The sequence below is a fragment of the Girardinichthys multiradiatus genome, chromosome 19, assembly GCF_021462225.1.
Source record: "Girardinichthys multiradiatus isolate DD_20200921_A chromosome 19, DD_fGirMul_XY1, whole genome shotgun sequence".
Lineage (NCBI taxonomy): Eukaryota > Metazoa > Chordata > Actinopteri > Cyprinodontiformes > Goodeidae > Girardinichthys > Girardinichthys multiradiatus.
Genome location: NC_061811.1, coordinates 34264593 through 34281510, shown reverse-complemented (window position 1 = coordinate 34281510; position 16918 = coordinate 34264593). Strand labels below are relative to the sequence as shown.

The window sequence follows — 16918 nt, the reverse complement described above, 5'->3', positions numbered from 1 at the left end:
TTGGGATTCTTAACTGGTTGTTAGGTGATCAAATACTTATGTGATGCAATAAAATGCTAATTAATTACTTAAAAATCACACAATGTGATTTTCTGGATTTTTGTTTTACATTCCATCACTAACAAATGAAGAGTAGCTATGATAAAAATTAAAGACTTCCATATGCTTTGCAAGTGGGAAAACCTGCTAAATCAGCTGTGTATCAAATACTTATTCTCCCCACTGTATTCAGTATTTCACATTGTGCCATTCTGTGTTTTTTTGTCTGCCTCCTGGACCACAGTGATCCGAGGAATCTGTGATGACTACAACTTGGATTTCCCAGCTTTCTATGCCTGCATCGGGTTGTGGAATTGCCTCTTTCTCATCTTGGGAGGGATCTTTAATGTTAGTCTGCTGATGAAGCTCTTTAAAAGGTACCACTTAATGAAACAATTTGAGTTTATATTGATATCAGTCTATTGTCACCATCGACACAAAATCCAGTTTATTAAAAAACTCCTCACATTCTGCTTTGGCAGCTGCTCACTTGGTTTTCACTTGTAAAATTAGAAGTTTTAAATTGTTTGCGTAATAGAAAACTGTTGTTAGCTTTCTTTGCGGTTACCTTTGTTTGTTTTTTTCTTTGTTTTTTTTTTTAAGATATATTATTAGCTTGCAACAAAATAAATAGTAAACATTGCTGGTTATGTTGCTCCTTTGCCATTTTGTACAATCACAGTTTTGTTTTTTTCCTTTTGGATTTTGTTTTCCAGATACAAAAAGTTCCACGTCTACTGTTTAGGACTGACTATTCAGAAATTCATTCAGTTCATCTCAGTTGAGATTTTTTATTCCTGCTTTGATAGCTAATGATTTAAAGCTAATTTTCTTTATTCTACTGATAGTCTACTGTCAGGACATGTGATCAGGAAATGGGATTTTCTGACTATAAAATAATGTAAATAATATATACCTGCAGGAAGTCACCTAATTATTATTATTATTGGATCAGGGGTCCTAACTTATCATATTTTATAACAGTCAACGGCCCAAACGGTGCTCAAAAGAGCTCCAGGCACCTTGGGGTCGTCTATGGCCTGTCTGTCTACTTTGATGCAAGATGCAAAATGAAAAATACTTTCAAAAGTAATTAGTACTACAAAAAAATGCCATGTTTTAAAATCATAGGTACAAAATGGTTTATTTACATGTATGAGATGACATAAAGGTGGAATGGGTTGATCCAGAGGCATTATGATTAAAAAAAAAAGCTAATCATACAATACTTAATGAAAGCTTATTAAAATATGGTATATTATACTACCATTGATTTTTCGGTATTGTTTTATATTAAATATACAAATACAAGGTTTTATTTCTTGAACTTTTGACCATGTTATAAAATATAAGTTGAAGCCAAACAACAATTTCCAATCTGTTTTCCAGGTCAACAGAAGAGGTCATTGCGCTGTTCATTTCCATTGCATTTGTAGTTGATGCTGTAAAAGGAACAGTCAAAAGTAAGTTTAAGACAAATGTCTTTTTTGTTTTTCTACAAATTAATCTCTTTCCTACAACACTGCTATCTGAAACTGCATTTAATACTGTTTCTACTTCCATATTTGACTGTGATAACTAAGATCCTGTACCCATCTCTGCTGTTACTTTCATCACAAGTAAATTTCCAATTTCAGTTTCAAGTAGACAGAAGCTTTTTAATACCAGTGGAGTCTTAAGAAGACAACTTCAATAAACTGCCATTTATTGTATTACTGGTGTCTTTTTAATATTATTATTATTTGCTTGAGCTGCTGGCTAATTATGGTTGCCTTAAAAATCCTTTGTTGAGTAAGAGGGACAAAATCTTTGCAGCTAATCAATTATTAATTATAATTCAGACTTGCCCAATCCTTATCCCCAATGATTTCTTGTTTTGCTTTGATCTGCAGATTGATCCTTACAAATCTACTGCTTACTACTTTTTTTTTTTTTTAGGTTTGAATTTTTTAAATGTTCAATCCAAAAAAGATTTTCTATTTATTCGCTATTTATTGCAAATTCACAGACAATAGGGCATTAATGAAATCAGTGTGTAGTTTTCTAATTTTACATAAATGGTCCTGATTCTAGATATTACTTTATTTTTAAGCTGCCGTCCATTTTCCAGACCTAGCCTTCAGAAGAATCATTTCGCTTAGGCTTTTAGGTCACTTACTCCAGCTTTACAATGTTGGAATTATGATTATTGATTAATTAACATTTATCAATAATTGTAATTAAAAATCATAATTTGAGAAAATGTATTTCTTAATCAAAAATCCTCATTTATGAATCAAAACCAGAGATTTCTTCTGGTGTTGTAATTGTGGCTCAAGGCCTCTGATAATTACAATCGTTAAATACCCAGTAATCATTGATAACTATTACCAGAGATGTCACTGTTTTATTAACCGTTTCTGCCGAAACGTGTGGAACTTTAACCTTATTTTGACTGACAAATCACCTTTGCACAAAATAAACACAAAACGCCTTTTCTTTATCTACGTGAAAATTTATTAAACCAATCAGCCTGATACAATCAGCTCTTCGATCCAATGATCTTCACCTACTCAAACATGCAAAGTTCTACACAAAAGGGCAAAATATCTAACTAAACAAAATAAAACAAAACAGCAGTGGGTGTGTATGAGATCAAACCAGCAGTTATGGCAGTTATGGCCAAATAAAAGGGAAATATGGTTGAACGAAGCTTTGGGTGCGCCCCTCCCAAAGTGTAGCTCAGCGGGACACGGGCAGTCATAAACCTTCTCCCAGCAAGGTTGTAAAACTCAGCCCACACAAAGGATCATAAGCCCTTTTGGCGGCAAACCAGTAGAACATGAAGTTTAAGACAAAGAAAATGGTTGATTTTCACCATAAGTTTATTATAGCGGTCCAGTTTCACAGCCCACCTGCGCACAGGTGTTTGCACGGTAAAGACACACTTGTGAGACATGGCGGCCTCCGACAGTACCAGCAAGTTTCAAAACAATGGCATGCACATACAATTCAGAACACATTAGACTCTAAATGGCAACTCTAATCACACTAAAACCTCCTACTCTATCCTGCCCACGCTATTCCTAATAAAGAAATAAAAATAAAAGGATGAGTTTTACTTTGTTGAAGTCTTCCTTCTACCAGAGGGAGAGAGGAGGTGGAAAGTTGGAAGTTAATGTGCGTCCATAGTTAACTTCGGGAAGAGCGGTCAATCTTCATCCTTTGGCCTCCTTGGCGAAAAGGAAAAATATGATCTGACAGTCAGCAGTCGACTAGGACCAAGCAAGGAGGGAAAGTTGCGTCTCCTTGAAACTCTGTGGGTTTGGTTACGTGTTAAACTCACGTCTTCGATCGGCAAAGTGAAATTTCTGGCCTTCTTATTCCAGAAACCTCTTTCATTAATTTTTCGTTGGCCAACGAAGGAGAATAAATTAAGACTCCACGTGGGACCTCTTCTTCTCCAGAGAAAGATGCTTCAGATGTTGGTCCGGTATCCAACATGAAAGCGCTTCTTTCAAATGTTCGCCTTCCTATATTGCCTTCTGTGACGTCAGACCTGGGACGGCACCGTCATATCAGCTGCAGTGGCCACTGGGTTTTGTAGGACAGACTATCCTGCGGTACAAAACGGCCGATGATGTTGGAAAGGCATAGTGGTGTCCAACAACGTGCAAATGGTCCAATATTCAGCAAACAAGTGGTCCAACAACAATAAATATTTAACTGTTAATTTTTATAAATTGGTTATGGTGGACCGTCATTACTTGTGACTTTGTCCTGTTGTAGAGATCACCAGAGTAGCGCTTACATTTTCAGAATACGCTCCAAGCTCTTATACTATTACCATAAGATTAACCAATGCCGTTTTGCTGACACTTTTCATGCAAAACGCTTCCTAATGGAACCGATAAATACGTTCTGATTGTGCATTCAAGCTCAAGCATGCTTAGTTTTCTTTATATTTATAGCTTCAGAGGTGCATTGCCTTGCAAAAATATTCATACTCCAAAGTCTTTTTAAACTTTTGTCACATTAGAACTACCAAGTTCCAATATATTTTATTAGGATTTTGAGCAATAGACTAACACAGGGTAATGCACATTTGTGAAGCAGAAGAAAAGTTATATATGTCCTCAAAGATTTATACAAAGTAAATTCTTAAATTTGACATTTTTTTCCAACTGCCCCTTTACTCTTAAGCACAGATAAATTGAAACCAAATGTCTTCAGAAGTCACCTAATTAGTAAATTGAATCCACCTTTATGTAATTTTATATGTGTATAAATCTATAAAGCTGCTTTGTCTCAGAGATTTATTAGGGAACATTAGTAAACAAACATCATAAAATGAGGAGAAGTTACAGGCAGTGTTGGTGGCAAGAAGAAATGCGTCATAGAAAAAAAGTTGGTTTTAGTTTATCACGAGTCATGTAGGGGGTACAGAAACCATGTAGAAGAGGGTGTTCTGGTCAGAAGAGACCAAAATGAAACTTTTGGGTCTGAATTCAAAGCTCTATGTGTCAGGAACTAACCCCGCACATCACCCTGAACTCATCCCGTTGGTGAAACATGGTGGTTGTAACATACAGTACAGACCAAAAGTTTGGACACGCCTTCTCACACCTTTCTTTATTTTCATGACTCGGAATATTGTAGCTTCACACTGAATGCATCAAAACTATGAATTAAGACATGTGGAATTATATACTGAACACAAAAGTGTGAAACAACTGAAAATATGTCTTATATTCTAGGTTCTTCAAAGTAGCCACCTTTTGCTTTGATTACTGCTACGCACACTCTTGGCATTCTGTTGATGAGCTTCAAGAGGTAGTCACCTGAAATGGTTTTCACTTCACAGGTGTGCCCTGTCAGGTTTCATAAGTGGGATTTCAAGCCTTATAAATGGGGTTGGGACCATCAGTTGTGTTGTGCAGGAGGTGGATACAGTACACAGCTGATAGTCCTACTGAATAGACTGTTAGAATTTGTGGTATGGCAAGAAAAAAGCAGCTAAGTAAAGAAAAACGAGTGGCCATCATTACTTTAAGAAATGAAGGTCAGTCAGTCCGAACAATTGGGAAAACTTTGAAAGTGTCCCCAAGTGCAGTCGCAAAAACCATCAAGCGCTACAAAGAAACTGGCTCACATGGGGACCGCCCCAGGAAAGGAAGGAGGTGTGATGGTGTGGGGGTGATTTGCTGGTAACATTGTTGGGGATTTATTCAAAATTGAAGGCATACTGAACCAGCATGGCTACCACAGCATCTTGCAGCGGCATGCTATTCCATCCGGTTTGCGTTTAGTTGGACCATCATTTATTTTTCAACCGGACAATGACCCTAAACACACCTCCAGGCTGTGTAAGGGCTATTTGACCAAGAAGGAGAGTGATGGGGTGCTGCGCCAGATGACCTGGCCTCCACAGTCACCGGACCTGAACCCAATCGAGATGGTTTGGGGTGAGCTGGACTGCAGAGTGAAGGCAAAAAGGCCAACAAGTGCTAAGCATCTCTGGGAACTCCTTGAAGACTGTTGGAAAACCATTTCAGGTGACTACCTCTTGAAGCTCATCAACAGAATGCCAAGAGTGTGCAGAGCAGTACTCAAAGCAAAAGGTGGCTACTTTGAAGAACCTAGAATATAAGACATATTTTCAGTTGTTTCACACTTTTTTGTTCAGTATATAATTCCACGTGTTAACACTAGAACTCCCAAACTCGTCAATTTGACAGAGAGCATTCTGGATGCGAGGGCGGTGATGACGTCATTGCATTACATTGCTCAGAATGTTACAGGTTTTCTTGCAGGCTATAAAATTATGGTTTTGACAAGAATTAATAATAGTATTTGATCAAAACCTATTATGTTTTATTATTATTTATAAATAGTACTGAAAAATAATACAGAGTAGGGGGTAAATGTTTTAAAAAAAGCTTTACTGATTTGACAAAAAGCTGGACAGCTCCATGTTACGCCCCCCCTTTCACTTCGCGGACATAAACTAGTGCTAAAAATGCCTTCAGCTCATCCACATTCATGTCCGAAGAGGAATCATCTCCTAAAACTCTGCGGGCCTCAGCTACGGTGAAGCCCTGAACGTGGATGAGCATTTTGGCATCCACCAGGCAAAACGTGGTCTGGGTATCTTGGATCTGCTGCTCTGTCAACGCATTCTGGCTCATAGCCTCCCTCTACTTTCTTCCTCCCCTACTACTGTCCACACAGTGCCATCCTTTCCTATTTCCTCCTCCTTCCCAGGTGTGCACTCGTCTTGCAATGAAAACGCTGTGAAGCACAGAATAGATTGTTGTTACTGTGCTACTGTATCTATTACCTAACTTAGTGTTTATTTCTTTTTCCATTATCAGTACCTTGTTTTTTAGTTTCTCTCCTGCCTGTGAGCTGGTTTGCTGGGTTTATAACTGGGCACTGAGCACCTGGCTCGTCTCCCTGGCTCTGAACCTGCACTGATTGTGGCACTGTTGCTGTAGTTTATATATTATTAGTTTACTAATCTGTAAACTATAGCCTGAAGTGATAAAATTGTTACATAGGCTAGTCTTTTACTACCTTGAAATAATGCGCCACAACCTCCTGCTAAGGGGATGACTCGTGTTTTTTAGCCTGGAACTGAATGCTGACCAAGAGCCGCCAGAATCCCTCTCAACCCCAGAATCACAATCGTAATTTTTGAAGCATTTCTAATGCATCTTGAGCAGAAAATATCCTTCTGGCAGCCATTTGTAGGATGCCAACAATCTCCTTCTCAGACTGCGTTCTAGAGTGGCGGTTGGTAGGCAACGTTCGCGGTGTACTCAGCCGTGGAAAAAAAATATTTATGTAAATAATAGGGCCATCAAAATAGCGGCTGTGGTAGTTAGAGGTAGAAATACTTAGATCTTTTATTTACTTTGTTATTTTTTTAAAATAGAGACATAGGAATACACAAGACACAGGTTTAGAAAAAGTCAGGATGGCAGGAAGATAAGAGTTTTAATAAACCAGAATTATGACATGTCAAACTCTCAAAACCGTCAAATTGACGGCCCTGGGAATTCTAGTGTTAATTGATAGTTTTGATGCCTTCAGTGTGAAGCTACAATATTCATAGTAATGAAAATAAAGAAAACTCTTTGAAAGAGAAGGTGTGTCCAAACTTTTGGTCTGTACTGTACACTGTGAAATGCATTTCTTCAGCTGCGACAGGTAAGCTAGTTAGAGTTGAAAGGAAGATTGATGGAGCTAAATATTGGCCGATCCAGCAAAAAAATCTGTTAGTCGGTAAAAGACTTGAAATACGAGCAGCGGTTCAGCCTCCGGCAAGACAAAGACTTTAAACATACAGGCAGAACTGCAGTGAAATGGTTTAAATCAAAGGATTTTCATGTGTTAGAATGGCCCAGTCCAACTTCAAACCTAAATAGTCAGGAATCCGTAACAGGACTTGAACATGACTGTTCAGAGACGCTCTCCGTCTAATCTAACTGTGTTTGAGTTACTTTGCACAGATGAATAGACAAAGATTTAATGGGTTAAATGTTCAAAGCTAATAGAAACATACCATAAAAGTCTTACAGTGGTTAGTTTGTCACATTAAATCACAATAAAATACATGAAATATATAGTTGTAAAATAAAAGAATATAAAAAGGTTCAAGGGGGTCCAAATACCTTTACCTAAAAAAAACTACTTTAAAAAAGGGTACAAAAGTTCTGTTTTGTCATTCTAAGGATTGTCTAAAGTGTATTTCCAAGTGACCACTGTGAATATCATTTCAGTTTTTCAGAGGTACTACAATGCACCAACTCTGGAGAACAGGAGCATAGATGTTCCTCAGGGTGGAGATCTGCAGGGAGGAAATAGGAGTGAGTTGATGGTCGAGTCGGTCTTCAATGCTCTGCCCGAATCTTTCATCCAGTGCACTCGAGAGAGGCCTGTCCTCTGCCTCCTGCTGATGCTCGGGACATTGTGGATGGGCTATACCCTCTACCAGTTCAAAAGAAGGTACATTCAGCGTTAATGTGGTGGGGCACTTGAAAGATTAATCACTGGAGAACTTTAAATCACGTCTGGGTGGGAGCACTGCCTGCTTGGATGAATACTGTGCAGTAGGGCCTTGCCTTTAATGATTGTCAGGAGTGATACAGGAACTTTGCAGACAGAACTTGCAAAGCCCACTTTTCTGTCAAAGCCTCAGTTCCAGCCTGTGATTTAATAAGCATTAATATTCTACTACTGATTGCTCTCGGTAATCAAATCAACCTCAAAGCTGGATTCAATTGTGTAAGCAAGAGGCAGAGTAAGGTACTTAAGCAGTGTCAGGATTGCAGCCATTGTCCTTGTCTTGTCCACAGTAATTGTATTCCTCCATTATTTGTCTCTCCTTGCTGACTCCACTTTCCCTTCTCTCTCTGTCTCTCAGTCCGTTCCTCCATGCCAAAGTGAGAGAAGTGCTGTCGGACTGTGCCCTGCCGATCTCAGTGCTGCTGTTCTCCTTCATTGGCTCCTACATTTTTAGCGACATTGAGCGTTAGTATCATTTTATTTACCTCACTGGATAATTTGATCCGGAGTGCTGAATGATGTTATAGTTTGTTGGTATACTTATAGAATGTGAACAGAAAACAGTCACAAAACATTGTTTGTAGTTTGAATAAAGCAGAAATTAATGTTTTTAGGTTTTATGTGCGATGGAAAATTAGAGTAATACCAACCCAGCCAGGTATAAATAATCAAAACCTTAAATTAAAAAGTATTAAAATGTGCAGTTAGAGCTGACTGTTTGACTGATGAGTGACTCAATGCAAGCAAACCTGCAGTGAAGGAAGAGATTCCTTTAGGTTACAATAAGCTATTGCGGTGGTAAATGTGTTGATCCCAGCTGACTCTTCATCACTGGCAACTCAATCTCTAAAGCAGAAAATCAATATCAATGATCAATCAATGATCTTAGTTAGTATGTCTATAACTTTCTGATCTCCGCGGTCTGGCAGGAAATAATCCATACTTTTTTTACTCCAGTAAGTACCTAAATGCTCCCCTATCAACCACAGTATGATTATCCTGGCTCTTCACTCCATCCATCAGAAGTGGTGCAAAGGAACTTAAATATCTGAAGTTCAACATTTCAAGACCCCCCTCCCATAAATTTATCAATCCAGGTAATACACATTTCTGTGATAAAAGTTAAGGAGTTAGTGCTTTAGTTTTGAATATACACCTAGACAACATAATTAACACACATAGTACATAGTTGCTAGTCTTCTTTTTGCGGTTACAGTTTATCCTATATTAATATTAATTAAACAAAAAAAAGAAAAAATGTATGTGAATAACTAAGTCATTGTTAAATCGTTGAGTAGCTGGTAGAATCTCCTTTCGAAGCAATAATTTGAAGAAGTCAGTGTCTGAATGAAATTTTCTGTTTCTCACCTTATGTATGAACTTTGACCCACACATTTCTAGTATTGCTTCAGTTTATTGAGGTTTGCAGCAATTCATGCACAGCTCCCATAAAAGGTATATTTCACCATGTTTTTATTTTGATTGATTGGAAGCAGCTTAAAGTCTTACATATTATCAGTTTTTGAGAATTTAACGTAATTTAAATAATTTAGCTGTCAAACAAAGAACACAGTGTGCCAAAACTTCAAACCTCTGTAAGTCCTTTTACAGATTTTTTGTTCTTTTGTTTACAAAAAAAAAGTTTTGCAAATACAGTGAATGGGAAGATAATAATATAAAATACAAAAATACAAATATATATTGCAATTATTATATATTACAAATATATTAAATGCAAATATGCAAAACATTTCTTTCATTGGGCTCAGACACGGGAAAAAATTACTTGGCGGTGCATTTATCAGGTATAAAATCTTGCGTAAGGAAAGTTTGGAGAGAGCAGTTACTGATTTGTCAAATAACATGATCTGCAGATGTCAGTAGACGTTTTGTGCTGATATAGTAAGGAGAAACCAAGATAAAGCATTTTTTTCTGGAGACATTTGATGGCTCTGCACAACTGACCCCCACAGTCACCTCTGTGGTCTGGCTGCTGATACCAGGAGAGCTATCTGTCGTGGCCTCAGGCTTTTGTTGTTCCTTCCTTTGAAGACGAGTTCTATATACAGGTCCTTCTCAAAATATTAGCATATTGTGATAAAGTTCATTATTTTCCATAATGTCATGATGAAAATTTAACATTCATATATTTTAGATTCATTGCACACTAACTGAAATATTTCAGGTCTTTTATTGTCTTAATACGGATGATTGTGGCATTCAGCTCATGAAAACCCAAAATTCCTATCTCACAAAATTAGCATATTTCATCCGACCAATAAAAGAAAAGTGTTTTTAATACAAAAAACGTCAATCTTCAAATAATCATGTACAGTTATGCACTCAATACTTGGTCGGGAATCCTTCTGCAGAAACGACTGCTTCAATGCGGCGTGACATGGAGGCAATCAGCCTGTGGCACTGCTGAGGTCTTATGGAGGCCCAGGATGCTTCGAAAGCGGCCTTTAGCTCATCCAGAGTGTTGGGTCTTGAGTCTCTCAACGTTCTCTTCACAATATCCCACAGATTCTCTATGGGGTTCAGGTCAGGAGAGTTGGCAGGCCAATTGAGCACAGTGATACCATGGTCAGTAAACCATTTACCAGTGGTTTTGGCACTGTGAGCAGGTGCCAGGTCGTGCTGAAAAATGAAATCTTCATCTCCATAAAGCTTTTCAGCAGATGGAAGCATGAAGTGCTCCAAAATCTCCTGATAGCTAGCTGCATTGACCCTGCCCTTGATAAAACACAGTGGACCAACACCAGCAGCTGACACAGCACCCCAGACCATCACTGACTGTGGGTACTTGACACTGGACTTCTGGCATTTTGGCATTTCCTTTTCCCCAGTCTTCCTCCAGACTCTGGCACCTTGGTTTCCGAATGACATGCAGAATTTGCTTTCATCCTAAAAAAGTACTTTGGACCACTGAGCAACAGTCCAGTGCTGCTTCTCTGTAGCCCAGGTCAGGCGCTTCTGCTGCTGTTTCTGGTTCAAAAGTGGCTTGACCTGGGGAATGCGGCACCTGTAACCCATTTCCTGCACACGCCTGTGCACGGTGGCTCTGGATGTTTCTACTCCAGACTCAGTCCACTGCTTCCGCAGGTCCCCCAAGGCCTGGAATCGGCCCTTCTCCACAATCTTCCTCAGGGTCCGGTCACCTCTTCTCGTTGTGCAGCGTTTTCTGCCACACTTTTTCCTTCCCAGACTTCCCACTGAGGTGCCTTGATACAGCACTCTGGGAACAGCCTATTCATTCAGAAATTTCTTTCTGTGTCTTACCCTCTTGCTTGAGGGTGTCAATAGTGGCCTTCTGGACAGCAGTCAGGTCGGCAGTCTTACCCATGATTGGGGTTTTGAGTGATGAACCAGGCTGGGAGTTTTAAAGGCCTCAGGAATCTTTTGCAGGTGTTTAGAGTTAACTCGTTGATTCAGATGATTAGGTTTATAGCTCGTTTAGAGACCCTTTTAATGATATGCTAATTTTGTGAGATAGGAATTTTGGGTTTTCATAAGCTGTATGCCAAAATCATCCGTATTAAGACAATAAAAGACCTGAAATATTTCAGTTAGTGTGCAATGAATCTAAAATATATGAATGTTACATTTTCATCATGACATTATGGAAAATAATGAACTTTATCATAATATGCTAATATTTTGAGAAGGACTTGTATATCAGGCTCAGGCAGAAAGACAAACTGTGATTTGGCAGCAGTGTTACTTTTACATTATTAGGAATAGGCATCCCCTCCTTAAACCACCACCTTAACGTGGTGGAGGGGTTTGAGTGCTCAAATGATCCTAGAGGCTATGTTGTCTGGGGCCTAAATGCCCCTGGTAGGGTCTCCCATGGCAAACAGTCTCTAGGTGATGGGTCAGACAAAGAGTGGTTCAAGAATCCCTCATGAAGAACAAAATATCGAGGCACGTGACGTCGCCCGGTACGGCAGAGCCGGGGTCCCACCCTGGAGCCAGGCCTGGGGTCGGGACTCGTCGGAAAGCGCCTGGTGGCCGGGTTGCTCCTTGCGGGACCCGGCCGGGCCAAGCCCGAACGAGAGACGCGAGGCCATCCCCCAGTACTTGAGGTACTCAGGGCGGATCTCATCCACCCCCGAAGCCTTGCCACCGCGGAGCTTTTTAACCACCTCGGTGACTTCAGCCTGGGTGATGAAAGAGTCCAACCCCGGGTCCCCAGCCTCTGTTTCCACCACGGAATGCGTGATGGCAGGATTGAGGAGATCCTCGAAGTACTCCTTCCACCGCCCGATAATGTCCTCAGTCGAGGTCAGCAGTCTCCCGCCCCCACTATAAACAGTGTTGGCGAAGCACTGCTTCCCCCTCCTGAGGCGACGGACGGTTTGCCAGAATCGCTTCGAGGCCAACTGGTAGTCCTTCTCCATGGCCTCACCGAACTCCTCCCAGGCCCGGGTTTTTGCCTCTGCCACAGCCCGGGCCGCAGCACGCTTGGCCTCACGGTACCCGTCAGCTGCCTCAGGAGTCCCACAAGCCAACCACAGCCGATAGGACTCCTTCTTCAACTTAACAGCATCCCTTACTGCCGGTGTCCACCACCGGGTTCTGGGATTGCCGCCGCGACAGGCACCGCAGACCTTACGGCCACAGCTACGGGCAGCAGCATCGACAATAGATGCGGAGAACATGGTCCACTCGGACTCTATGTCTCCAACATCCCCCGGGATCTGGTCGAAGCTCTCCCGGAGGTGGGAATTGAATACATCCCTGGCCGAGGGCTCTGCCAGGCGTTCCCAGCAGACCCTCACTATGCGCTTGGGCCTGCCAAGTCTGTCCGGCTTTCTCCTCCTCCAGCGGATCCAACTCACCACCAGGTGATGATCAGTGGACAGCTCAGCCCCTCTCTTCACCCGAGTGTCCAAAACATGCGGCCGAAGGTCTGATGATACGACAACAAAGTCGATCATCGACCTCCTGCCTAGGGTGTCCTGGTGCCAAGTCCACTGATGGACACCCTTATGTTTGAACATGGTGTTCGTTATGGACAATCTGTGCGAAGTCCAATAACAAAACACCACTCGGATTCAGATCGGGGAGGCCATTCCTCCCGATCACGCCTCTCCAGGTGTCACTGTCGTTCCCCACGTGGGCGTTGAAGTCCCCCAGCAGAATAATGGAGTCCCCGGGAGGGGCACTATCCAGCACCCCCAACAGGGACGCCAAGAAGGCCAGGTACTCTGCACTGCCACTCGGCCCGTAGGCTGAAATGATAGTCAGAGACCTCTCCCCAACCCGAAGGCGCAGGGATACGACCCTCTCATCCACTGGGGTAAACCCCAACACAAGACGGCTGAGCTGGGGGGCAACAAGCAAACCCACACCAGCCCGCCGCCTCTCCCCGTGGGCCACTCCAGAGTAGAACAGAGTCCAACCCCTCTCAAGGAGATGGGTTCCAGAGCCCATGCTCTGCGTGGAGGCGAGCCCGACTATTTCTAGTTGATATCTCTCGACCTCCCGCACAAGCTCAGGCTCCTTGCCCCCCAGCGAGGTGACATTCCACGTCCCTAGAGCCAGCCTAAGCATCCGGGGATCGGGCCACTGAGGTCTCCACCTTCGTCCGCCACCCAATCCTCTTTGCACCGGTCCCTCACGGTTCCCCCTGCAGGTGGTGGGCCCACTGGGGGATGGCCTCGCGTCTCTCGTTCGGGCTTGGCCCGGCCGGGTCCCGCGAGGAGCAACCCGGCCACCAGGCGCTTTCCGACGAGTCCCGACCCCAGGCCTGGCTCCAGGGTGGGACCCCGGCTCCGCCGTACCGGGCGACGTCACGTGCCTCGATATTTTGTTCTTCATGAGGGATTCTTGAACCACTCTTTGTCTGACCCATCACCTAGAGACTGTTTGCCATGGGAGACCCTACCAGGGGCATTTAGGCCCCAGACAACATAGCCTCTAGGATCATTTGAGCACTCAAACCCCTCCACCACGTTAAGGTGGTGGTTCAAGGAGGGGATGCCTATTCCTAATAATGTAAAAGTAACACTGCTGCCAAATCACAGTTTGTCTTTCTGCCTGAGCCTGATATACAAGTCCTTCTCAAAATATTAGCATATTGTGATAAAGTTCATTATTTTCCATAATGTCATGATGAAAATTTAACATTCATATATTTTAGATTCATTGCACACTAACTGAAATATTTCAGGTCTTTTATTGTCTTAATATGGATGATTTTGGCATACAGCTCATGAAAACCCAAAATTCCTATCTCACAAAATTAGCATATCATTAAAAGGGTCTCTAAACAAGCTATGAACCTAATCATCTGAATCAACGAGTTAACTCTAAACACCTGCAAAAGATTCCTGAGGCCTTTAAAACTCCCAGCCTGGTTCATCACTCAAAACCCCAATCATGGGTAAGACTGCCGACCTGACTGCTGTCCAGAAGGCCACTATTGACACCCTCAAGCAAGAGGGTAAGACACAGAAAGAAATTTCTGAATGAATAGGCTGTTCCCAGAGTGCTGTATCAAGGCACCTCAGTGGGAAGGAAAAAGTGTGGCAGAAAACGCTGCACAACGAAAAGAGGTGACCGGACCCTGAGGAAGATTGTGGAGAAGGGCCGATTCCAGACCTTGGGGGACCTGCGGAAGCAGTGAACTGAGTCTGGAGTAGAAACATCCAGAGCCACCGTGCACAGGCGTGTGCAGGAAATGGGCTACAGGTGCCGCATTCCCCAGGTCAAGCCACTTTTGAACCAGAAACAGCGGCAGAAGCGCCTGACCTGGGCTACAGAGAAGCAGCACTGGACTGTTGCTCAGTGGTCCAAAGTACTTTTTTCAGATGAAAGCAAATTCTGCATGTCATTCGGAAACCAAGGTGCCAGAGTCTAGAGGAAGACTGGGGAAAAGGAAATGCCAAAATGCCAGGAGTCCAGTGTCAAGTACCCACAGTCAGTGATGGTCTGGGGTGTCGTGTCAGCTGCTGGTGTTGGTCCACTGTGTTTTATCAAGGGCAGGGTCAATGCAGCTAGCTATCAGGAGATTTTGGAGCACTTTATGCTTCCATCTGCTGAAAAGCTTTATGGAGATGAAGATTTCATTTTTCAGCACGACCTGGCACCTGCTCACAGTGCCAAAACCACTGGTAAATGGTTTACTGACCATGGTATCACTGTGCTCAATTGACCTGCCAACTCTCCTGACCTGAACCCCATAGAGAATCTGTGGGATATTGTGAAGAGAACGTTGAGAGACTCACGACCCAACACTCTGGATGAGATAAAGGCCGCTATCGAAGCATCCTGGGCCTCCATAAGACCTCAGCAGTGCCACAGGCTGATTGCCTCCATGCCACGCCGCATTGAAGCAGTCGTTTCTGCAAAAGGATTCCCGACCAAGTATTGAGTGCATAACTGTACATGATTATTTGAAGATTGACGTTTTTTGTATTAAAAACACTTTTCTTTTTATTGGTCGGATGAAATATGCTAATTTTGTGAGATAGGAATTTTGGGTTTTCATGAGCTGTATGCCAAAATCATCCGTATTAAGACAATAAAAGACCTGAAATATTTCAGTTAGTGTGCAATGAATCTAAAATATATGAATGTTACATTTTCATCATGACATTATGGAAAATAATGAACTTTATCACAATATGCTAATATGTTGAGAAGGACCTGTAGTTCCAGCTGCAGAAGGTTCCTCTCTGCATGTTTGCTGTGCAGGGCGCCCATATCAGCCTTCAGGCTGCAGATGTGGTTACCACTCATTCCGAAAACTCTGCAATGAGCAGAAAAATGCATTTTCTATTTCAAGAACAACAAACAATACAGTTAGTTTTCATGAAAAAATGTTTCACAACATCCTGCTTTATAATGTCAGTATCACTTATAAAAATTAACCATGAGAGTGAGGCAGCTTAGCTGTGCTGAAAATGTGTTTTTCAGGCTCTTCTAAGACATAGAGGATGTAATAGAGTTTCTCATCTTTAAACAGATCAAATTTTATTGGAGCAAGGACATGAAAACCGATGCATCTAGATTCAATCCTCAAAACTACACCTGCTGACAGCTGCTCTACCAATGCACACGCATCTTGCACATGTGCGTCTGCGTATCAGTGCGAATCCATTGATCTTAACATCCCTATAATATACCACTACCTGGGTTCATTCCCACAGTCAACCCCACAGAGTTCCATAATTTTCTTTTTGTTTTTGCACAAACACACTCAATGCAAAAAGAAATTGGTGTTGTCCCCTTTCATAATGTCATCTGTCTCTGTTGGGCCTCAGAAAACTACTGCAGATAAAGAACAGGAAGAATGATTAGAAATATGCACCTATGCAAATCATCATCATCTGACCTGCCCCAACTCCTTTCTGAAGCTGAGTCAAAATCAAACATTGCCACAATATCAAGATTCTGTTTAATAATGGCCTACCTACTGTGCTCCTTGCTGTCAAAAAGTGGGTTTTAAAGTTACTTAACTGCTTTGCCCAAGACAAACAAATTGCCAAAACTGGTGATCATATGGAGGTAGTCACACCTGCTGAGATCAGTTAATAAAGAGCTTTAATTGTCAACACCTGGCTCCTAAATCCTATGGAAACTGCAGTAGATGTTAGAATGCTGGCTGTGGCATGACATTTTCTTCATTTAGGTTTGAATAAAATGTGTTTCTTATACCCAATACACACCCATTACACACATTCATATGCTAATGATGGCAGAGGCTCTTTGCAAGGTGTTGACCTCCATTTGAAGAGAGCTCATCATCTTGGTCAGGGATGTTACGACAGGTGTAGTCAGGGCCTTTACCATCAACTGTCATCCACCCTCCCCACAATTT

The 16918-nt window shown here is 41.9% G+C and overlaps 1 protein-coding gene across 4 annotated transcripts in view; it reads left to right on the top strand.

Annotated features, from left to right (window-relative positions):
- Positions 1-16918, top strand: part of slc4a11 (solute carrier family 4 member 11) — a 243530-nt gene that overhangs the window by 208021 nt on the left and 18591 nt on the right. For all 4 annotated transcript variants that reach the window (XM_047345902.1, XM_047345901.1, XM_047345903.1 and 1 more), the window contains 4 exons: positions 284-416; positions 1429-1502; positions 7803-8028; positions 8447-8553. In XM_047345902.1, coding sequence (XP_047201858.1) covers positions 284-416; positions 1429-1502; positions 7803-8028; positions 8447-8553 — 540 coding nt within the window. The remainder of the gene's footprint in view (positions 1-283; positions 417-1428; positions 1503-7802; positions 8029-8446; positions 8554-16918) is intronic.